At 34.9% G+C, this 24,496-nt stretch overlaps 1 protein-coding gene across 17 annotated transcripts in view; it reads left to right on the top strand.

Annotated features, from left to right (window-relative positions):
- The window catches only part of FRYL (FRY like transcription coactivator), a 152,005-nt gene that overhangs the window by 102,348 nt on the left and 25,161 nt on the right, over positions 1 to 24,496 (top strand). For 10 of the 17 annotated variants that reach the window (XR_011725806.1, XM_071743601.1, XM_071743600.1 and 7 more), the window contains 19 exons: positions 871 to 1,011; positions 2,577 to 2,745; positions 3,969 to 4,053; positions 5,362 to 5,474; positions 7,885 to 8,035; positions 8,371 to 8,474; positions 8,981 to 9,166; positions 10,834 to 11,038; positions 11,527 to 11,648; positions 12,121 to 12,311; positions 12,779 to 12,873; positions 14,032 to 14,639; positions 15,265 to 15,362; positions 16,649 to 16,819; positions 17,808 to 17,948; positions 20,010 to 20,207; positions 21,389 to 21,550; positions 21,832 to 21,906; positions 23,443 to 23,626. Coding sequence is in view for 16 of the 17 variants with exons in the window: in XM_071743601.1 (XP_071599702.1) it covers positions 871 to 1,011; positions 2,577 to 2,745; positions 3,969 to 4,053; positions 5,362 to 5,474; positions 7,885 to 8,035; positions 8,371 to 8,474; positions 8,981 to 9,166; positions 10,834 to 11,038; positions 11,527 to 11,648; positions 12,121 to 12,311; positions 12,779 to 12,873; positions 14,032 to 14,639; positions 15,265 to 15,362; positions 16,649 to 16,819; positions 17,808 to 17,948; positions 20,010 to 20,207; positions 21,389 to 21,550; positions 21,832 to 21,906; positions 23,443 to 23,626 (3,199 nt within the window). In the remaining variant the exon portion in view is untranslated. The remainder of the gene's footprint in view (positions 1 to 870; positions 1,012 to 2,576; positions 2,746 to 3,968; positions 4,054 to 5,361; positions 5,475 to 7,884; positions 8,036 to 8,370; positions 8,475 to 8,980; positions 9,167 to 10,833; positions 11,039 to 11,526; positions 11,649 to 12,120; positions 12,312 to 12,778; positions 12,874 to 14,031; positions 14,640 to 15,264; positions 15,363 to 16,648; positions 16,820 to 17,807; positions 17,949 to 20,009; positions 20,208 to 21,388; positions 21,551 to 21,831; positions 21,907 to 23,442; positions 23,627 to 24,496) is intronic. The other 7 variants (XM_071743591.1, XM_071743596.1, XM_071743589.1 and 4 more) reach the window with 3 other exon arrangements.

Genomic DNA, 24,496 nt, shown 5'->3' on the forward strand with positions numbered 1-24,496 from the left:
TGCTCCCTCCTTTTCCAGTGGATTGTTGCATTTAGGGTGCAAGAAAATATTGTTCAAAGATACTGTGTCACCAAATTTTCAAGGTATTTGTTCAGATTTGTTGAGTTGCCTGTGTACAGCCAAGCTATATCATGCAGTTTTGAGGTTATTACAAGACATAAATATTTTTAATACAAATCTTATAGTGATAATTATATATAGTAAAAGTGTATAACCATTGTTTTCCAATATAGATGTGTAGGTAGTAGATAATACCCAGTCACCTGTATATATGTGATTTCAAAGTGGAGTTTTGGAGATGACCTTGTAGCCAGAGGCTGACAGACCCTTCTCCTTCCTGTGATAGCTGTTTCCAACTGAGAAAAAGCATCTGTCACATGCAGTGCTCCTGATAATTCTTGATATCTTTGAGCCCTGCTTATGGGAGATAATGTTTTAAGATGCAGATTAAAAACTTTTGGCAGCCTCTGGTTCCTGGAATTTTATCCAGGATTTTCAGTAACTGAGAGTATTGGTCTTTGTTAAATTTAGATATCTTTTAAAGCATATATATATGTAAGCATATAAAAAAATAGAAATAAATGCACATAAATGAGTATTTTTATGTATACATTACATATGACAAAAATAAATAAATTATCCATGCAGCTATGTTTAGATACATTTATATCTTTAAAAATGGTTATTTCTAGAATGTGTTTATTAAAATTAATATATGTGAAAGCTTTTTTCAGGAGTTAAAAGACAGCTGCTTCTTACAGGATTTTTTTCTAGAGCCTGTGTCATTTGTCACTTGTGCAATACAGATTGCTTACAAATACAATGTTTTCTACTGGAGTCTTTAGAAGAGGTATTTATTTTGTTTTCTAGTATGGTGATGAAGTGGCTTGGTCAGAGATAGAAAATGTCTGGACTACTTTAGCAGACAGCTGGCCAAAGAATCTGAAAATAATTTTGCACTTCTTGATCAGTATCTGTGGAGTAAACAGTGAACCCAGCCTTTTGCCTTATGTGAGTATGTGACACCTCCTTAGTACTATTGATATTTTTAAAATTGATTGTGTGTCTAGCAGGAAGATGACCAAATAAAAAATGTGAGGTAGGATTCCTAGTATCAAAACCCCCATCCACATAATAGTGTCACTCCACGTTTTATGACCAGTAAGTTCTACAAACAAATTAAATTCAGTTCTTTTGACTTACTTCAGACATGTGTGTCAAAAATTCAGTATAAGTTTTGGTTAAAAGTAGTATTTGTGGAATGGGCTTGAGAAAGGAAATAAACATGAAAGGATATAGCACCTTAAAGATAGGTGAGCCTTTCTTAAGACAATTTACTAACTATTGCAAATTACCTAGGGTGGTAAGCCCACTAGCCATCTTTCAGTTACAGATTGTCAAAATTAAGGATATACTAGGTGGACTATAGACTTTATTTACTGAGTATATCATAGGAAATGGAAAAGACTTACTAAAATTTCTCCATTTGCCCTAACGTTTTTTGTTCCTTTGTCATAAAAAGAAAACTTAAAAGTTTGATTGCAAGATTTAGATTAAATTTATTATGAATATACACTGAAGAGCTTTGTGTCATAAATGCACCTCTGCTGCAGCAGTTGGTCTCTGTGCATTAAGCAGAATTAAGATAGTTCCATAAGTACTGATTTCATTAGAAAATTATAGGTTTTGCTAATAGTAAGAAAACCTGGATCACTTGCTTGCCATTCATCTTTCAGTTCTCTAAAAAGAATGGAAATAAATTATTGAGTAGTATTGACTCAAGAAAATGCCAGAAATAAAACTGTGAACTTACTGATGAGTAGAGCAGTCACAGACAAGCAGACAGCTGCTTAGCAGTGACCAGGATTAGTTTGCCAAAGAAAGATGTAGTAGAGAATCCTTAACTACTGTATGCATAATAAATATTTCTCTAGTTAGATGTTTATTCTTATCAGAGTATATAAAGGTCTTAAGCAATTGGTAATGAAATATTTTTTGCAATTTAGGGTAGTCCTAAAAAGCAGACAGATAATGCAGTAAGATAAAGCACCTGTCATGCCATGTAAGGACTGTGTGACTATTCTCACATGACCAAGTATTAAAACAAAAAGAGCCTGACACCCAAAACCAATTTAATTTTTTGTCAAAGCATATGTGAGAGCACTGCAGAATACCATGAGGAATGTGGTATCTCCTGGAAAAGAAATAGTGTAGAGCACAACTGTGAAGTACCAAAAAAAAAAATTCTGCCACTATACATTTGTTTCAATATTGATCTCAGATGCTGCTAAAGCCTTTGTAAGAAAGTCTTTTTGTTTTTAAATAACTTGCATTAAACTCTGAAGATTTCCTACTCTTGTGATGTATTTTCAATATCATGCTGCTATTGGCAGCTGTGAAAGCAATTTTGTTTGCTTTTAGACTAGAGTATATTTCAGGTACCCAGGTATCCTCACATTTCAGGTAGATACTGATTCTAACCAGTTACGGTATTCAGATCTATTATTTTCTTTTTTGTTGTTTTTTCCCCTAAAAAAACCCCAGATCACTGCTATAACAATTTTCTTTATGTGCAGGTAAAGAAAGTTATTGTTTATTTGGGTAGAGATAAGACAATGCAACTACTGGAGGAGCTGGTGAGTGAACTTCAGCTTACAGATCCTGTCAGTTCAGGAGTCACCCATATGGACAATCCACCATATTACCGCATAACTTCCAGTTACAAAATACCCTCTGTCACTTCAGGTGAGAATTTGTTAATTTTTGTCAATGATCAACATGCTATTATCAACCAGCTTTAATCTTGGCGAAAATTGTAAGTACCCAGTTGGAGTATGAAGTCCTATTTCTAGAGATAAATTAAGGTGCAAAGTTTGCTTTACAAGATCAGCAGTTTTTAGCGTAGTTTTTAGTGTTCTTACTAAAAACCATCTGACAGGTTGTCAAGGAACAGGTTTGTATTAATATATGTGTTAGACTTTGTCTATGTTGACATCTTGTACTGTTTACCTTCTCTCTATCACTTTTATGTCAATTCAGTCAAAATGGAAAATGATAGAAATTTTTTAATCTACAGAAGTTGTCATATTTTATAGACAGTATTTATGCAAGAGGGTTTAACTGAACTTATGAGAATTTATTTAGAAATAGTTAATAATAACAATATATCAATAAAAAAACACCTGGTAATAAAAAATGTCTATCTCATGCCTCAATCCAAGAACATGCTGAGAAATTTGGTGAAGAGCTGTCTGGTTTTGAGGAAGCATCTTTCAAAGTGCGCCACTAAAGACATGGATGGGGGGGTATCTAAGCAAGGACTCTGCTTTTGTCCTCCAAAACGGTCAATGTTATGAAACAGCCTGGGTCTATCACATAGGCATTGTCTGGGTCAGGAGGTGGATGCATTTGCACTTGTTCATGAAAGTGTTTAAAAAGTATGAAAAAAAAATTAAGGGACTCTCACTCTTAGGTTTAATTGAGCATAGCTAAAATCTGTAGCTAAGGTGCAAAGTAATTTCTGATTGTGGTCATCTATTCAATGTGATGCTTGCAAGCTTCCCTTAAAAATAAATTGATACCAGTTTCACTGCCAGCTGCTAGGTTTTAATGCTTAATATGTTTGTTGTCTGAATTAACTATGTACCAAAGTCCCACCTACGTTTGCATTTAGCATACAGGAAAGATACCTTTCTACTTGATTTACATTCAAGACTCGATGATTTCTGGAATGGATTATTTTGGTTTTTTTCACTTTGTGAAATTATGGTAGCAACTTGGAATCAGTTAGTCTAAAAAACAGTTTTTTCTTGCACATGAAAGTAATTTCTATGGCTCAGTTTGTATTTGGACCATTTGCTGTAACGTAAAACCCTTGGCATAGGCAATTAATTAATTGTCATTGTGTAGTGCTTAAGACTGCTAATGTTTTTTATTCACCAATCTTCTTCTGTGTCCATAATTGACAGGTACCACTTCTAGTAGCAATACAATGGTAGCTCCCACAGATGGCAACCCTGATAGCAAACATACGAAAGACAGTATTGAAGACAAGTAAGTATCTCCTCAAAGAGCAGTTACTATTTGAATTACAGGAGTTCCTGGTAGGGATTATAAATATTTGTATCTCAATGACTCCAAGTGTGTCTTAAGTTGTAAAAAATTTATGACTGTAAGTTATATAAATTTTAAACAACAGAACTGGAACACTACTTGAGATTAGCAGTAGCAGCCCCGATTGTAATTTGAATTTGGAAATATGTAGAAGAAATCAAGTAGAAATCAACACTAGAAATCAGCAGTGCCCACATGTTGAAGGCTAGTGCGTTCTCCCAGTTAGGGTATTTGGATGTCTGGTATCTGTGGCAAGATCCCAGCCATCCAACTTCATATCAGATGCCTCCCTCTCTAATTTTTGAGCTTCTTAAGAACAGTGATTTGGAGGTATTTTTCAGACAATGGTACTAGTGTGAGGGTGGTGGAAAGCAAACAGCTGACATGGATTTAGGGTGTGGACTCTGAGCTCAGCAGTAACAAACAATTGGAATGCACTGATCTTGTGTTAAATCTGAGATAGTTAACTGTAAAGTGGAAAGGGAGTAGGGATTCTATAATTAGCATGAGAAAAAGTATACACAGAAAAAAGTGCATATGTGCTGTTACTGTAGTGTAACTACTATGTGTTAAAATCACAAACCAGTTTATTTAGTGATTAGTTGTTTGAGAACTGTAGTAATTATATTTCCAATATAATTTCCCAGTTGGTCATTTTTTTTCTTCCCTTCGATAATGTTAATATAATTAGATCAGTAAATAAATTGTTGGACACAACCTCCAATACTTCAGTGAAACTGGGGTGGGGGAGCTGTGGGAAAGTACATCACAGAAGATGATGGAATCTGAGGTGTCATTCAGCATACATCCTGTCAAGCCTAGGTTGGAAATTGTGCTTTTAGCACTCAGTTCTCTAATTTCTTCCTAGTTTATCAGATTAGCAAGGTAGGATCTTGGACTGTGTTGAATGTGTATGTCTGTGCTAGATCAAATAAGGTTTCATTATTCTACTCAAGAGAGAGAAGAACTTTTACTTATGTATAATGGTAACAAATATTCTAATGTACTTAATGTAATTAATCTAACAGAAATACAATTCATGGTGAATTATCTCCTTGCATCCCCTTATCTAGAATTGCTACAGGGGTGTCTCATACAGCTGAGATGCTTTGGCATCAAACTGGCTGTCCTTGTAATACAAAGTATTTTTACATAACAGTTCTGTTAAAATACAAGTTTACTGAGGGACCCTGATTAATTTTTGTCACAAAGTGTCAGGTACCAATGCTGCTCTGTTTGTTCCTGCAGTTATGTACATCTAGACATCTACAGTGGGTTGAACAGTAACTTAAACCGCCAGCATCACAGACTAGAATCTCGATACAGCAGCAGCTCTGGAGGATCATACGAAGAGGAAAAAAGTAATATTTTTATTTTAAAATGTTATGATTGATAGAAAATAAAATTTTCACAAGTTAATAATTTTGCTGAAGGTGGTGGCATGTGAGAAAATAGGCGTTATCTGGTTTTTGTGCGCAAAATACGTATTTTTTACGTTCCTTAGTTTAGTGCTGCTATTGAAGTCTAGGAAGTACTTAATTACAACAGAATGTGCAAGGAAGGTAATACAGTTTCTTTCCTTCCTTTGCCCTCTGGAATGAGTTTTGACCATCCTCCCGAATTAATCTATTCTATTTAAACTATTTTTTTTCTTTCTATTTTCTTCTTTCTATTTTCTTGCTATTACCAACACCAAAAATAAATGAATGTTTAGGCAGAAGAAACAGGAGAGAGATTAGCAGGAGGAAGATAAGATGAATAAGGAAAAAATGATAGAAAAGAAATTTTAAAAATAGAAAATTAGAATTAATTGTGCTTTTAAGTGGGAGCGGTCCTTGGCCTGTTTTAAAACAAAAAAGAGTACAAAACTTTCTGAGAAGGCATAGCAAAGGCAAATATACTAGGAAAAAGAATCTTGTTGTGTACCTCTAATTCTCAAACTTCTTTATAAAAATGTGTTTTGGGTTATTTTTTGTGATCTATAGTCTGGTTTTTCTGAGGTGCAGAAGTAAGGAAAGAGGTGGAAATTTCTCCTGAGTGCGCTTTTGGAGACTTTTCTTTAACAGAGGCTTATTAATTGTGCCTACTTTATTACCAGTGCCCAGAATACAAAATCTAGGGATTTAGCTATGGAAAGCTAAATATCTCATGTAATCAGGCAAAACTGAGGACAGTGGTCTAACAGTAAATGAGGTGTGACATTAGCGTGTTCTGTATGCTTTGTCAGAGTACTCATTTGACAGAAACTCTTGCTTCAGCTCACCAGCTGTTAGTAATTACAGAATCACAGTGTTAGGAGTTGGAAGGGACCTTGAAAGATCTTTGAGTCCAAACCTCCTGCTAAACCAGGATCACTTTGTACTTAATAACTTAAATGACTTCGTACTTAAACTGTGCATAAGATTGAGTTAGATTTCAGTCAGATCCAGTCCCACAGAGTGAATTGCTAGGTATCACTCAATTTTTTATTGACGTTATTTTGCTACCAGTTGTATGGAAATGGTGCATTACATGCACATGGTACAGTACTGCCTTTTCCTTACTTGTGCTGCTGAACAACAGGATCTAAATTTCTGCATTTTGAACGCTGCATGTCAGTATGGAATCTAGAGTGTCCCACACACTGTATTAGAGCAACAAAATCCATTGGGGTGTCCTTATGTACTCCTTAAATACTGAATTGTGCAGACCATAAACAGTAGAGTGAATTTATGGCTTGTATTGCCTCTTTTCTTGAAAGTGGAACATAATGTCCTCTACAGAACATGTTGTAAAGGTTATGTGTGCTGATACTGATCGTCTAAAATTTGGGTTAGTTAACAACTTAGTGGACCTTATGGGCAGCCAGTATGTTTACTACTGCCTGAAGGGATGATAGCCAATATCATAGTTGTGGTCATTTTCATTTTTGCTAGTTGTGATAGCAACACTGAGTTTCCTGAAGCAGAAAGCATGATCTTTTTCATGTTCCATTAGTGAGATGTTTGTCACTTCCTGTCAAGGGGAGGATAGTAACGAGGTGATATGTTAGTGAACTTCTGAAATTTCAGCTATTCTTTCAAAAGGATGGTTGGTAGAATCACTGAAACACTGAACTGTTGAGATACTCTCCTTATTTGTTTCTAGCTTTAACTGTTCTGAAGTCCAAGACATCTCATCTAAAAACATAAAAATCTGTTGGATGTGTAATAGAGTGTACTGTCATACCAAATAGCTGATGTGTTTCTTCCACTTTTGAAGCTTCCTTAATCATGAACTAAATGTCTTTCTGTATTTTCTTGACAAATTTACTGATATTCTGAGCAGTGGCTTTTGTGAAATATTAGTACTAAGCTGTGCTGCTTTAAAATTGGTGAGTTCCTAGTTACCCCATGTATCAGGCCAGCATTGCCTGACACACAGGACTAGTGATATTTCGCAAGCAAGACCTATAAAAAGAGGTGCCTTAGCCTATAATTAAATACAGCTGTTCAAAATTAGTTGGGGCCCAGCCTTAACTCCCTATCTGACATGACATTTGAAATTCAAGGAAATTATTTTAGATGACTTTGCCTTTTTCCTTATGTGCATCCATGTCCTCTGTGTGCATCTATTGCTTTTATGTACCTATTCAACAAAATCTTACTTGTGCAGCAACTGTTTACAGTGGGTTACCCACTTCCCCCTTCCCAGATCCCAACTTTTCAAAAATTTAACAGTATTTCTTTAGAGGATTAGGTAGTACAGAAATGTAATTTTTTTTTTTTCTGGTTTAATTATCTCCTATGTAAGGTGATTCGATGCCTCTATACTCAAACTGGCGGTTGAAGGTGATGGAGCACAACCAAGGAGAGCCTCTGCCTTTCCCACCTACTGGAGGTTGCTGGTCACCATTGGTGGATTACTTGCCTGAAACTTCTCCTCCGGGCATGTCTCTCCACAGGTAACTTTTTAACAATGCTGATGGCAATTCACTATGCTTTAATTTGTTTTGCACAAATACAGTTACTTTAAAATAAGACCTAAGACAGGAGATTTAAAGATAGATTTATTTTCTTTGGTTTCACTCACAGGTTTAACAGTTTAAGATTCTTAGCAGTTTTAATTTGGAGGACTAGCGTTTTTCTGTGTTTATTGTGAACATTAATCTTCTTCCTTATTAGAGCCTTGTGGATGTTTATACACATAAAGAGTACTGGTTAGCAGTATATTAAGGTATTCGCAGCTTCTCATAAAGTTCATATATAATGTCCTAAGAAATTACCATCTTCTTTTTAGATGCAACATCGCAGTGATCCTCTTAACTGACTTGATTGTTGACCACAGTGTGAAGGTGGAATGGGGAGGATACTTGCATCTTCTGCTTCATGCAATTTTTATAGGTAACTAAATTCTTAGAGAAATATTTATAGTTGAGGAACTTTAGCTGTTTATGTATCTGTTCTCCACATTTAAATTGTTTGCCACTGTACTGAATTGTGTTTGCCATTTGTTAGTATTTAGAGTATTTTTTGAAGTTCCACTAAATATCTTTCAGATACTAATATAGTTAAGAGATTTTTGGAGTCATTAGAAGGCACTTTCTGTTGGAGTCACTTTTACCTTGAAGAAGACACAGTGAAATTCAGATTTTTTTTCTTTGTAGCAATTTTCATACAGAGCACTTAGGTTCTTACTGTTTACATGAGAAACAGAAGGATGTATTAATATTTGCTAAACTCTATGCTTTTGGTTTTATATTGAAAAACTGAAAATGTCTCACTTGTTTAGTGAATTACATATCTGTTGTTTGGCAAAATATAACAGACCAGTTTGGATACTGAATTTTTAATAATTAGTTTCAGTGTGATTTGAATTTAATACAGTTTTTCCATTTTTCTTTTCTTAGGTTTTGACCACTGTCACCCTGAAGTCTACGAGCATTGTAAACGACTGCTTTTACATCTGCTGATAGTGATGGGATCTGGCAGTAATGTCCAGTCTGTTGCTTCTGTTCTACTCAGAAACAGAGAGTACAATGAATCCAGGGTGCTTACGGTCAAACAAACTACCCATTTAGATTATACTTTCACAGGTATGCCTTAGATTTATTAGGTATTGCTTGTTAAAATGACATGGAAAGTTATTTCTTCCAGACGTTATTAAAAGTTCTGTTACTTGGAATATTTTTCAGAGTCCTTGGCATTAAAATGTCTTTGTTTTAGCTCTGTCTAGCTGATAAAAATATATTTTAGTTGAGTTAAAATGAAGATGGTACATGTTACCTCTGTTACCCGATCATCAGAGCTGGGAGCACAGTTGAATAATTAAATAAAAGTGGAAGTTAGAGAGGAAGCTCTCTGTTTTGTGTCTGTAGTGCAGCAGGTTTTATGATGCACTAGAAAATAAAACCCACAAGGATACATTTTTCACTCATTTATAGCCACAATAGCTTTCTGACTATTGTTAGTTGTAATTATATTGTTCAGTAAGCTATGAGAATACTCTTTTGTGACTTTACCTTTTAGCATTCACCTTAACATTACTGTATTGTAGTTATACAGGGAAATACATGTTTTATGTATATATCTTTATGAAAGTAATAATTTGATGGTGTGAGGCTATTATAGCTTTTAAAGAAATGTGAAATAGTTTGTTTTGTTGAAACCTAGTATTTCATCTTACTTCAGTAGGGGGCAGCATATTGCTATACAATCTGTACTGGTTCACATCAGAAGTGGTTTTGTCAGTAACTGAAAACATTAATCTGTTTTCTGAATTTGATATTCATGGTAATGAGGAATTAAAAAGTGAAGATAGTGGAGGAATTCTCTTATGTAAATATATTCAACTTTACCAGCGCTCCTGTATGGTGATCTGTACAAACGATTTCATTCTAAATCTTAGCAGTTTTGAGTAAAACTGTCTAAAAGTGACATAATATTTTGCTATTATTGAAACAAAAATGTCTGGTAAAAACTAGAATGAGCCTAGAATAATGTAAATCACATGTTTCTAGCTAGGAGTTAAGACAATGGGGTTGGAGGTATGCATGTCTAGCACAAAGTCTGACAAGCTGATACTGAATTTGATTTAAACCAGCTAATAATACCAGCTCTGTACAGTGAAAATTTGTGGTGGAAGGTGGTCAGTCTCAAATTTATGTACAGTTGTTACAGTAAAAGATTCATGGCTGTCTTTTCCTTGCCAGTTTCCTGTCTCCTAGCACCTCTTAGGTAGGTTTGAGCATAACCTGAGGAGCTGCTGAAGCTGCGTTTTATTGCCATGTAATTCTTGACCTGGAGAGAAAATCTTAGAGCAGCAAGATTAAGTTAATTTCATAGAGATCTTGTGCAGCTAGAGAGGCTCTGCTTAGAATCATTTGCTAGTTAAAACTCTAAGCTGTCAGTCATGCTGGAACACAGGGTTTTTTTTAAAACCAAGTTATCTGCATATTATTAGGTAGTAGTTCATATTATTTGTCTCAGCTTATTAAGATGACATAACTCAGAGAGTAGTGTTATTTAGTTATACTATCAATATGAAATAAAAAATAATTCACTGTTTTTAAAGAGGGATCTAGCAGATCCTTATTATGGGTCCAGTCTTACAAAGACTTTGCATATGTCAGACTTGTTTGTGACTGCATCCACAAAATTACTCTCAATAGTTTGCTAAATTATTGATTTTTAGATGTCTGCTTTTTCATTTTATATATTTAATATTAACAGTCAACAGCTCTTAATTTTTGTTTTATTTCAGCAGGTGTTCATGATTTTATACCTGATTACCAGCCCTCCCCAATGACAGACTCAGGGCTTAGTTCAAGTTCTACCTCTTCTAGCATCAGTTTAGGAAATACAAGTGCTGCCATTTCTCATCTGCACACCACAATCCTCAATGAGGTTGACATTTCAGTAGAGCAGGATGAAAAAGTGAAAACTCTCATAGAGTTTATTACCTCAAGGTAAGATTTCAGCTTGCCTTTTTGTCAAGACAAATTGTCAATTTTCATTTTTTGGAAATACCATAGAATCATAGGGTTGGAAGGGACTTTAAAAACCATCCAGTTCCAACTCCCTGGCATGGGCAGGGACACCTCCCACCAGACCAGGAGGCTCCAGGCCCCATCCAACCTGGCCTTGAACACTTCCAGGGAGGGGGCAGCCACAACTTCTTTGGGCAACCTGTGCCAGTCTCTCACCACTCTCACAGGAAAGAATTTCCTAATGTCTAACATAAATCTTGCTTCTTCAAATTTTAAACCATTTCTTCTTCTCTTTCTGTGTCAGACTTCTTGCCAGTATATATTCCAATTTTCCAAACAGTTTATTTTCACAGTAGGTAGTAGTTTATTTTGTATTTTCTATTAAGGTTAAAATAATATTTAAATAATACTAGTGACAAAGGAAATGTTTAATATTCTGTTATGTCTACTATATTTTACAATTTTAGGAAAAGAGGGCCACTCTGGAATCATGAAGATGTTTCAGCCAAGAACCCTAATATAAAGAGTGCTGAACAGTTAACTGTGTTTTTAAAGCATGTGGTATCTATATTTAAACAGTCTATCTCAGGTATGTTAGACAACAGTTGATGTGTGATTAAATGTTCAAGTCTGCAATCTAAATGATTTTTTTTAATGCCTGTAAGTTTACAGATGATCTATAAAATCACTCCAGGTGATTGCTAAATGTTTTTAAAGAATAGATTTTTCTTGTGCATGGAAATCTTCAGTTCATGTTTCTGCCACAATGGGTTTAAATATAATCTTTTAGGAATGAGGTAAAATATCATGTTACCTATTGGTGGTCACTTACTATCAAAATCATAGATGTTCTTTACTCTGTAAGTATCTCCAGTGTTAATTAATATGGAATACAAGTTCATATGCCTGGAAAGATTTTGAGAGTAACACTTCTTGAGAAAAATCCAGATTATAGTGTTGGGAATGACTTTTGATAACTTCCTTGTTATTAAATTCAGGTTGCTTTGTTTGTTATAAAGCACTGTGTTGCTTCAGTATTCAGTGTTCATTTGCACTGGCAGGAGGGTTTCAGCTGGAACACCGTCTCAGTGAAGTTGCTTTGCAGACTGCGCTTTCCTGCTCCTCTCGACATTATGCTGGGAGGTCCTTTCAGATTTTCAGGGCTCTGAAGCAGCCTCTTACTGCATCCACACTTTCTGATGTTCTCTCAAGACTAGTAGAAACTGTTGGAGATGCAGGAGAAGAAGCTCAGGTATTTTAAATTTCACCCTTCATTTTATTAGAAAGCTAAATTTGCCTAAATGACATATTTAATTACTTTAACGTCAGTAAAATTTCAAAGCATTTTTTATTTCATTGCATTTTATTTTAAAATTAAGATATTACAAATAACTGAGTCGTTGTATGTCTAAAGAAGTGGATGTACTCTTTAAATATTGCAAAATGAGTCTGAATGACTCCACTGTTAAGTCTGTTCCTCAGAACAATGGAAGCCAGAATGAATTTTGGGAATAGTTAGAAATTATTTTGTTTTTTCTTGTCTTGAATGCATACTGTTAATTTGATCAGTCTCATCAGGTTTGTGTTCTAACTGAAGCATGAAATAATAGTGTAATTACTGATAACAGTTTTATATTTTTATATTGATACTTGTTAGATTTTTTGTGATCCTTCCTTGTACATCGTGAATAATTTCTAATGACCTGTGGCTTTCCCCAGGGTTTTGTCATAGAACTGCTTCTGACTTTAGAGTCTGCTATTGATACATTGGCTGAATCCATGAAGCATTATGATCTACTTTCTGCCCTTTCTCAGTAAGTTTCTACTGCATTGCAAATGTTTATACATTTGAATTATGAAAGTTCTGTATTACAAATCTATTGAAATAATTTCTTGTTGTCTTTGCAGAATGGTTGAATACTAATAGCAAAATGGCTTGTTCTTTTTTATGTTTTAAAATTCTGCCTCAAACAAAACTCATAAGATTTAGGATTTTCTGAAATGAACTCTGTTACCTTTTCAACTTACCCTCTTGGGTCCAATTTGAAAAAAAAAGGGCAAAAGTTGTTTAATTCTGAAGTGTTGTCAGTTCTTCTGAAACTTCTCAAAAATAAAGCCGCTGAGTGCATTTAGAACTTTTTTTAAAAAATCAAGCCCTACTGACCTCAATTAATAGTGTAATTTTGGGGGGTCTTATTTTTTTCTTGTATGTATAATGAAGGCAATGGCACCAATTTTTGAAAGATAATTTAAGGTTGACAGATGAAAACTCCAGTAGCACAATGAATACTTTTATTCCAGTATTAATACAGAAGAAATTTCTTCATTTACACCAAATGCAACTCTGTCTTAGGCCTCAAATTTGTTGTCCATAGATGAGAGAAGTTTAGTTGAACAAACTGAGAGAAAAACCTTAAATGCAGAGGTATCTTTGTTTCGGCTTGATGGCAAAGGTTTTGAAAATATTGAGATTTCTTAGAATATCTTCCAATTTCTCAGTATCAGAGTTAAAGGCAGTGTTTTTCCTAGCTCAGATACTTTTGAAAAATATTAGGTAATAAGTAAATAATTTCATTTATTAATTCATTAATTACTCTGCCTTACATCTATAAGTAAGTTGGATTGCTGGATATACATTTACAGATACTTCTTACATGCTGTTGGCTAATTTTCCTGATTTTACTGAATTGTTATGTACTTATTATGCCATATTGGGATTGTAACAAATAGATTTTTTCAGCAGAGATAATGGGATGCTACAGTCTTGTCCTTATGCTGTAAAGATAGTTCAGCAATAAGTATATAGAAGGTCTGTACTTTCATGTAATACTCTTCCAGTAATGAAGCAGGGTATTCACTGTGTGTATATATGTGATTAATCTCAAATCTTTTTTCTTTCTTCCCTTTTTCTAAACTGTGTGCTATTGAAGTATCTTGCATGGAATAAGATGTGTCCCTGATTTTTATTTTAGAACCTCATACCATGATTCTGTAATGGGAAACAAGTATGCAGCTAATAGGAAAAGCACTGGACAGATAAATCTAAGCACAAGTCCCATTAATAGTGGCAGTTGTCTGGGATACTACAGCAATACAAGGAGTAATTCTTTGAGACTGAATTTAATCAGTGAGCGGAGAAACGATCGTCGACGAAGCAACACACTGGATATAATGGATGGAAGGATAAATCATGGTGGAAGCTTGGCAAGGACTAGAAGCCTTTCCTCCCTGAGAGAGGGAGGCATGTATGATGTGCAGCCCACTACTGACCCTGTCAACTTGATGGCCACCATATTTTGGATTGCAGCTTCGTTACTGGAGTCAGATTATGAGTATGAATACCTTTTGGCTCTCAAGCTACTCAATAAGCTTCTTATTCACTTGCCTCTGGATAAATCAGAAAGTCGGGAGAAGATAGAAACGGTGCAAAATAAACTGAAATGGAACAACTTTCCAGGTCTTCAACATCTTTTCTTAAAAGGCTTTACTTCAGCATCTACACAGGAAATGACAGTTCATCTCCTTAGTAAACTCATCACAATTTCCAGACATGCTTTGGTGGATCCTTCTCAGTTAGCAGGTATCTTTAGTAATTATATATGTAATTAAAATTGTTTTACTTAATGTAATTAAGTAATCAAAATCAGTAGTGGCTATGTATTTGCCATTACAAACACTCTTCAGGCAAATACTTTTTTGCTGTTGTCACTATTAGTGCTAGATAGTGTGAATATATTAGTAATTATCTGCCAAGAAGCACTGATGAAAAACTTTGTACTGACTACTAGCTTGCTTTAAACTTGCATGCAAGTTTTAAAAGCACATGTATAGTTTTTCATGATCTTGTGCTAAATAGCAAATTAGTACTGTTTGAGACATTTGCACATTTTTGAAAAACCATAACTGTACTGCTTAAAGCCACCCAGTTTCGTTATAGTTCTGATTAATTGGTCCAATAGTGATATTATTTTGATTTTATCCATATTCATTCCTATACACAGGTGTGTATGTATCTTCTTCATACATACTCATTTAAGTACATGTGTGTGTATATGTAATTTAGATCTCTGTATGAACAGATCTTTATCATGCTCTAGGGGTAATGAAATCCCAGAAATCTGTTACATGCTTATATAACTGGACATTTAATTAAGTCATATTGAAGTCACTCGGGGTCATGTAACTATGTTTATGTATGTGTTTAGGATTTCCCCTAAACATCTTGTGCCTACTTCCTCATCTGATCCAACATTTTGATAACCCAACTCAGTTCTGTAAAGAAACGGCCGACAGAATAGCAAAGGTATGTAAAATGATGCTTGGGGAGTATCCAGGAGTTTATTGCCTGCACTGCTGCATTTTTCTGCTCCCTCAGGCAATACTTTCATGTGATTCAGTGAAAATGTGGAAGTGTGTCCAAGGCCAGGCTGGATGGAGCTTTGAGCAACCTGTCTAGTGGGAGGTGTCTCTGCCTGTGCAGGGGGTGGATTGGAATTAAGTCATCTTTAAGGCCCTTTCCAACCCAAACCATTCCAGGAGTCTATTATTTTAAGTCTGATAGCTATAAAAATTGTATTTTAAAGATGTGATCTGATCCTGATTTATACAGCTGATCCTCACATCAACCCATGAGTTTCATTTTTTCAATGAAAAAACACATTTTGTTTATTCTAGAAACTGTAGACGTGAAGAACAAATTTTCTTATTAATGATATCAGTTACTTTTTCTTACTTGTTGGGTTTTGCAGATTGTAATTTTAAATTCCTAATTTACTTATAATAAGGATGTGGTCCTTACCTTTTGGACTAGTAGGTCGAGAAGAAAAGGTACTATGTCCTTTCTGTTATTTGTACACAGTGATTAACCTTGGAATTTTTCTGAACTGTAGCATGTTGAAGCAGTAATTTTCACACACCAACAACCTCCTGCCCTGATAGCCCGTGTTTTAAGGAAGAATGTGCATGGAAAGGAGATTAAAAGTGCTTTCTGTCACAGGAGATGCAATCCTAGCCCTCTGGCTTCCCAAACTGAGATGTGTAAATCATTTAAATGTGTGCAGGCCATCTGAAAGGAGTACGTGCTTGGTGCAAATCCTGGAATTACTGTTGTCTTAAAAGACATGCACTACTATCTGGGAGCACTAATTATATTTTACTATGAGTAGCAGATAAACACAGAGCATTGATGCCATGATACCACTACTGTAGATAGCACTGCTCTCCTAGATACAAGCCCAAGCCCTTGTAGCTCTAAAAGGTCATCTGGACTACAAAGGAGGAGAGGCAGATCAAGGCTTCTGCTGAGTGCAGTTGCCTGTTCAGAAACATGGATCTCCTTTCTTGTCATTTATACCTCATGCATGCATTTATGGAATTGAAAAATCAGTTTAAGTCTCTCAGGTAATTCTCTACAAATTTTTTTGTGAATTGCCAGGCTCCTGATTTCTACTGGAACTGTGAATGTGGCTTGTATGATTAATTTGATTTCATTTACTGGAAAATAGAGTGAATTCTGGAAGAAGATTTGTGAATGCTTACATTGGAAATTTGTCGTTTCTAGTATCATTAAATGGGCTTCTTGCTTTTCAGGTGTGTGCAGAAGAGAAATCACCAACTCTTGCCAATCTGGCCCACATGATGAGTTTATACAGTACACACAGTTACTCCAGAGACTGTTCAAACTGGATTAACGTAGTGTGTAGATACTTGCATGACTCTTTCTCAGATGCAACATTTAACCTAGTGACTTACCTTGCAGAGGTAAATTTTTGATAAAAGTCTATGTTATGTTGACAACCTGTGATCAGTATTACATTTACTCATTGCAGATTTTTCATTATTCTGAATATTGGGGGGTTGGGAGGGAAGCACAACTTCCATAATGGGAATATAGAATATAGAATATAGAATATAGAAAAGGGATGACTACTGACATTTTGGAGTGCAACAATTTAAATGTGTCTTGAAATATAACCCCTCTAATAAAATATCAATTTTTATGAGAGTAGTGGTTTGTAATAGATATTTATGTTCCAGTCTACATGAATAAAATGCACACACTGTCTTGTCTCTAGGAAAATATACTCAGTGCAAATCATAAGAGACCTTTTTCAGTCAAATAGACATTTAAAGATGTCCTTCAACAATCTAAAAGCTAATTTAAAGGTTCAATATTGAAGTATTGCACATTGTATATAATATCACCTAAATTAAAAGAATTCAGAATATGATTCTGACAGCTAATCTTACCAGAAAACTGCTATTACCTTTCATGAAAAATTTGTAGAACTTGAAGTATACCACTCCAAACTTCATCTTTGATGAAGATACTTAAAAAAAATATTATTACATTTTGGTGAATGAATTTATATGTGCTTATTTTGTTGGTAAGCTTGTTTATACTAGTCAAGGTATAGATATAATTTGTGTTCATCCAGCTTTGAGATTTTGAATCTGTAGGAACACTTGTTATATAATGAGGAGTATTTTATTATTTGGTGCTTTAGATCTGTGCCACTGTGTCAAAATCAAGGGAAATGAAAGGAAATTAAGACAAATATAGAGTAATATATACATTACTTTTTTTAAAACAATGCTAAATTAAGTATTGAAAAAGTTGTACTTTTAAGTTTTCTGAAGAGAAAAATAAGTATGTATGGAAATTAACTAAGTTTTAATGTTTGTTTTCACTTTCTGCTATCATTAAATGACCTAATTAAATTCTGTATGTCTTATAATTTCTTTTTAGCTGTTAGAAAAAGGGTTATCCAGTATGCAGCAGTCCTTATTGCAGATCATTTACAGTCTTCTCAGTCATATTGACCTATCCACAGCACCAGTGAAGCAGTTTAATTTGGAAATCATAAAAGTTATTGGTAAATATGTCCAGGTAGGTACTCTGAAATACTATAAAAGCCTTTCTACTTACTATCAATGTGGTAGTGAAATTACACTTGTATTATTTTTTATAATTAATTTATAATTAATTTTACAATTATTTTATTTCAGATATTAAGCGCTCTTAAAAGTCAGATTCCATAGTATAGTATAGTATAGTTTTGTCCTATGTACTTAATTCATTACTTGCTTATGTATTTGTCCAATTTGATTTACATTTTGGGGAACAAGGTACCTGGATGACTATGCATCTCTTTACAGATGTGGACAATTGTGCATCTGTAGTTTCCCTGAACTACTAAAATATAAGGAAATGTTTACAGATTAATACTGTGCAGATGTTTTATTTCTGTGTACATGTTTTCAGAAGGAAGTTTTACAGTCAAGTGCATGTTTAAATCACACTATTATGTCTGTGAGAAGCATTAAGGTCCACCTTCATCACCTTGAGTGCATTTTTTATTAAAGAAAGTCCCCCAAAAGATGAACAGTAGTGTTTTGCCTTAGGTAATTTGCTCCTTTGTACTTGGAACACAATTTACTGAAAATCTATTTTGCAAAGAAGGCCTAGCATCTTGCTGAAAGATTTTCTGAAAATGCCTGGAGCATAAATCCATTAGAGTGCATAAGATTTTATGTTGGTGTTCGGTGGGTTTTTGTCATCCTTTTTTTTTTTTTACTGAATACCATTATAGCCAACTGTATTTCAGACAAATGGTTTAACCATAATTAACTAGGAAATGTAGTGTTCCTGGATATTTTGTTATTGATGGATATGTACTTTATTTATTGTGCTCCTGCCAGAGTGCATTAGGCAAAATGGAATGATTACCATGACTGTGGTTTTCATGGCCTGGCAGCTGCTTGCTTCGCCCCTAACCTTTATCTGAGCTTTCTGTGCAAGCCCACACTACCAAGGAATGTAATCTTCATTAGAAGATGTTAGCTATCAAAATAAGGGTGCTATTGAAAAAATACTCTAGAGAAGCCTGTGTATTTTTGATACATTAAACATGTTACTATAGATCACAAGTGACCATAAATGATCAAGCCTTGTTTAAAAATGGTTACTAAGCTGGCTTTTTTAGTCCTCTGCAATCACAATAAACCATCTTAAGTTGCTACGGGTTGGTTAGAGTTTGACACTTTTTTTATATTTATGCTGCACAGAAATTGAGGAGGTTTTTGAAGACTCTCATTACCTACATAAAAGCATTTACTACTTTTAGAGCCTTAAAAGTGGTGTTTATTTTTTTAATGCAATAAAAAAAATATTTTAAATGAGTATAGCATCCTAATTCAAAAACAAAACAAAAAAACAAAGCCCAAACCCAGATATCTTCTAATTTTAAAAACTGGAAGGTTTAAGTTTCAGTGTCTCCTCTGTGATCCAGTCCACAGTGTCTGTGGTTGAAACTGCTGAATTCTTTACATTACCTTAATCATCTTTTTAAGAAGAGTGCCATTAACTCAAGCCCTGCCTACTATGTTCTCATACTTTTGCTCTGGCTTTTTTGAGCACTCCATTGGTCCATACATAAAAACCTTGTAAATGTTTGTGCTTTTTTCTTAAGATCTTTCAAATGCATGAGGAAATCTAAAGCACAAAATATTCTTGTCTGTTTCAAATTCAGTTTATTCTGCCCAGAAGTGTAAAATAATTCAAAGATGCCAGGAGGTGAAAGTTATTTTACTTTTATAATGCTGTCAGTTTTTATATTCTGGGTCATAAAAGGCAGATATTTCAGATAGCGGTGAAGAACACAGTGTAAATACAGGGAGCAAGGGACGTGGTACAGGATCTGGTGCAGCTGGCACTGTGACCCAGAGCTGGTGACCCTGCCTGGCTGGACCTGACTTTCCAGTGGTGCTTTGCCACTGCCTTCCCAGCACCTGGAGATCCAAAGCTGCCTACCCCGTGCTGATGCCTTGCAGCCATGTGTAGAATATTTCAGCTTTTAGTTTGGGGAATCTTGCAATGAATCAGTGTAAAATCCTACTGTACATTAAAAATAAAAAGTGATTGTTTTGTGATTTTGTGCATTCTCTCTAGAGTCCATATTGGAAGGAAGCCCTCAATATTTTGAAGCTGGTGGTGTCTCGCTCAGCAAGCCTTGTTGTACCTAATGATATTCCAAAGTCTTATGGAGGTGACATAGGTTCTCCTGAAATCTCCTTCACAAAAATTTTTAATAATGTCTCCAAGGAACTACCTGGGAAGACCTTAGATTTTCATTTTGATATATCAGAGGTAACTATATTTAAATTACTATGCAATAATGACATTCTGTTGCACAGAGTTTACTCTTAGCCTTCTGTGTTTATATGTTTTTAAATAGATATGATTTTTAAGAATGACAGATGTTGAAATTTTACATATATGTAACTAGAGTAATACCAAAAGGTGAACTTTTGATTCTTTTATGATGTGCTTTTTGCCTTTTTTCCTTTGTGAATATCTGGAGAGTTAATCGCTAAAAATCAATAGGCTTGTACTCAAGGCTATTTCAGCTGTGTGAGAGGGAAGGCTACTGCAGCTGGGTGCTGCTTGCAGCTGAACCTTGCAGGCTTTCATCAAATGAAGGGTTGTGCATTCAAGGGCAGAGAGAATTAAAACCCTGTACTGCCGTTTAGAGGACAGAGTAGGATACAGATAGGACCTTCCATGTGAGACTGTCAGAACTGGAAAAAAACCTGTTGTTAAAAACAGCTCTCCTACCCTTCCAGTTAGGGTTTATTAGAACTGAGAATGTATTAATGCAGCTGATACTCATTCTGTGCCTGAAAAGGAAAGCATAGCCAAATGGCTGCAGTGTGATATGAAAATGGTAGAAACCTTAAAAATAGTAAAATAGGGATCCTGGTTGAAGCAGACCCTAGATAATGATTTGAGATACAGATGTCTTAGTGGCATTACTTACGTTGGTAAGTGAATTCCTTACTGGAAGTTTTGGTGCATGCAGATAACTGGGAGTCAAGATAAATACCCACAGAGTTCATTGGAGTAGCAGTTGCTGTCAAAAGAACTGAATTTCATCTTTGGTTTTCAGAAGCATGCATGTGTTAGTACAGTTGCTGATCTGTGAAAATAATTTATTCATATCTGTGAATGATTCTGTAGAGAATCATGCATCTTTTAAACTTTAACCCTAGTTGTTTTAAAACTGTGTTTAAAAAATTTAGCTGTATTGTAAGCATAAGACTTGTGTAATTCAAAAAAACATGGGTCAGCAGAATGGAGGTCTGCTGCATAGAGGTGAAGTACTCAGCTTTGTATTGATGTTCAGTGGATTGGACACAGGCTTCATAGAAGGCTTAAAACAAACTGACAAATCCTCCTACATTTTATGTAATATTAAATTCTGAAATCAAACGTGTAGTCTTTACTAACATAGATTTGGATTTAAAGGAAGTATTTGTTGTCTTTGGTAGACACCGATTATTGGGAATAAGTATGGTGATCAACACAGTGCAGCAGGTAGAAATGGGAAGCCCAAAGTCATTGCTGTCACCCGGAGCACTTCTTCAACTTCATCAGGCTCCAATTCAAATGCATTAGTTCCTGTCAGCTGGAAGAGGCCACAACTATCTCAGGTACATGGTGTCTCAAGCACATTATACATCTGTTATAATGGGTGTTTTTTAATTTATTGTAAAAAAAGCCTATAACTTGTTAAAATGTAATTTGAAGTCTGGATTACATCTTGGCAAAACAATAAATGAATATGGCATAAACTAAAAGCTAATAACTGGTGAAAGGACAAAAATAGTAAGATTCTTTTTAGAGGATGTCACTGTGCAAGATGTGTTCTGCATTTTTATCTGGACCTCCAGCAGATGCCTTGCTATGTGACTTTTTTTGGTATGTTTTTCAGAGAAGAACTAGGGAGAAGCTAATGAACGTGCTTTCTCTGTGTGGTCCAGAATCTGGTCTTCCCAAGAATCCTTCAGTAAGTGGTGGTGATGGTTGTTTGGTTTGATTTTTAAATTCCAGTAGTGAGAATGCTATTACATTTCAGGTATTGGTGACATTATGAATGATGTGTGGGTTTTGACACAGTTTTTTGTTTGGTAGTTCACAAATCCAATGGAAGAATGCAAAAGAGATGGGTTAATGACTAATGAATTAATCCTGAAGAAGTTTAGTAGGCACCCTTCTTTTACTAGGCAGGTGTCAAAACCATATTTAAATTCAGCCAAAACTAATGTTGACATGTCAGTGAATTTATGTCAGTCTTGTGGGTAAGGACTATATCTTTAAAGCAAAGATAAAATACTAGGATTAATTGTTATAAAACAATACTAGGAATAATTGCAATAAAGCAAATATAAAATAGTATAATTCATACCTTTTTTTTTCTAATCTTAAGTGATTATCAAAACAAGATTTTTTTTAAATCTTTGGATTAGAACTCAGATCTTTTCTCTGAAATTCATTTAGTTGACTACTGAGGAGCTCCATTGACGAGATTAATTCTTAATATTTTTCTCAACATTTTGCATTCTTCACAGAAGAGCAGGACCACACTGCCACTCCAGAATAGTGTGTTGTGTGTTTGAGGCTGCATGTATTAATTGCCTAGAAGAGGGGCTTCAAACTAGTGTCTTCCAAGTATATCTCTGTCTAGTTCATTATAAATAAAGTTGTGCTTTAGAGAGAAGGAGTATCAGTGGCTGAGTTCTGCAAAGATACCACAGAATCCATTAAAAATTACCATTGGATCCTATGCCTTCAAACTAGCATGGATAACAGTAGGAATGATAGTCTTTTAACAATAGGCTGATGTTGTTAATTCTGTGTACAGCACAGAAAAGACACCTGATGGCATATAAGCTTCATGGTGGTGATGACATAAAGAGCTTTTAAAATAAATTGAATAGCCTGCCTTGGTTGGCATTGAGAATACTGTTTTTTCTTGTGACATAGAAGTTCTTAGCTGAGGAAAAATATTGATGGGAGATGGATCTTTAATTTAGGGGAAAAGGTTAAAAAAATTAAATTAGATGCCTGAGGGCTGAAACTGAAGAGATTTTGAAAAATTCAAATTAAATAAACAGCAAGTTGTAATTTTTGATTATTGTCACTGGAAGCTGGCACTGAATGCCTTTTTAAAGGTACACAGTCCTTTCACAGAAACTGGTAGGCAAAATGCTACGGCTTGTATCATGTAGATGATTATTATGGTGATTTTTTTGTTCTTAAGTTTGACTAACGTTGTGGTTAATAAAATGAAGGTTGAGAAATACATTTTAGTCTTAATTTGTACCTTTGTAGCTCTCAGTTACGTTAAGGAAAGAATTTTGTCACTACTAAAGATACAGTTCAAAATCCAACAAGTCTTGAAACAAATTGCAGTCTGCCTTGTCCTAGTCTTATTGTTACAGTGGTAAGCTGACTGCCATTAATGCCATTAAATTGTGGGAAGCAGGATAGCTGACTTTCAGATGTCAGATGTTTTTATTTCTATTTTTACCCATATCTGCAGGTTGTATTTTCTTCTAATGAAGACTTGGAAGTTGGGGATCAACAAACTAGTCTTATTTCAACAACAGAAGAAGTGATTCAAGAAGAGGAAGTGGCTGTAGAAGACAATACCAGTGAACAACAGTTTGGAGTTTTTAAAGACTTTGACTTTTTAGATGTTGAATTGGAAGATGCAGAGGTGAGACCTTGGGATATCTTCTGTGTATTTCCTTTTGAGAATATTTTAAAAATTACATTATGTTTGTGCAATTCTAAGGAATTGGCAGCTCTACTCACTAATCCAATTGGGAAGGATTTATTACACGATTGAACTTGTGTGATAGAGAAAACTGTGCAACAGACTAAAGTTGTGCAAATTGTTGGGTGTCTTTTGTGAGAGAGTTGGGATTTCTGGGGGGAGGTTAAGTGAATTAATTTGAAAGTCAGAAGATATGACAGTAAAAGCCAATGACAGGATGAACATCTGTGTATAATGCAGTGGAAAAATTTTTGATGGAACAATATGTTAAGAAAATAGCATCATCTTTGTTCCAGATATATTTCTGCATTTTGAAAACATGAAAAATGTCTTTCAGAATTGCAAACTGTAGAATATACTGTCTCATTATATACGATTGACTTGGTCACCATAATTACTTGTATTGACTTACATTATATCAGGTTTCTTGCAGTTCTATTTCCTCCACTTCTCCTTGTGTCATAAAAAGGGAGAAAGCAAAATTAAACACTCAGACATAGTAAAGATGCTGTTAACCATTGGTACTTCTTTGGGATAAATAAAAGGCTTCAGTCCAGAATTTGGTAAAGCTTAAAAGTAGGACTGTAAAAGCCCTGGGGAAAAGAAATCAAATGCTTGTAATTTCTTTCAATGCTTTATTGAATTAGCAACGAGACCTTACAAGTCATGAGCCAACAAGCTACTAAGAAGAACCATCTGACTGTTGAAACCCTAAGATTGTTCTTCTGATTAACAAATCCTCATTTACAAAATTTTGCTCTTTTTTCCCCGTAATACATTGGGGCTTTCTCACTTTCTTAATGCTTCCTGTGTATTG

Source organism: Heliangelus exortis, chromosome 4, assembly GCF_036169615.1.
Source record: "Heliangelus exortis chromosome 4, bHelExo1.hap1, whole genome shotgun sequence".
In the NCBI taxonomy this organism is placed as follows: Eukaryota; Metazoa; Chordata; class Aves; order Apodiformes; family Trochilidae; genus Heliangelus; species Heliangelus exortis.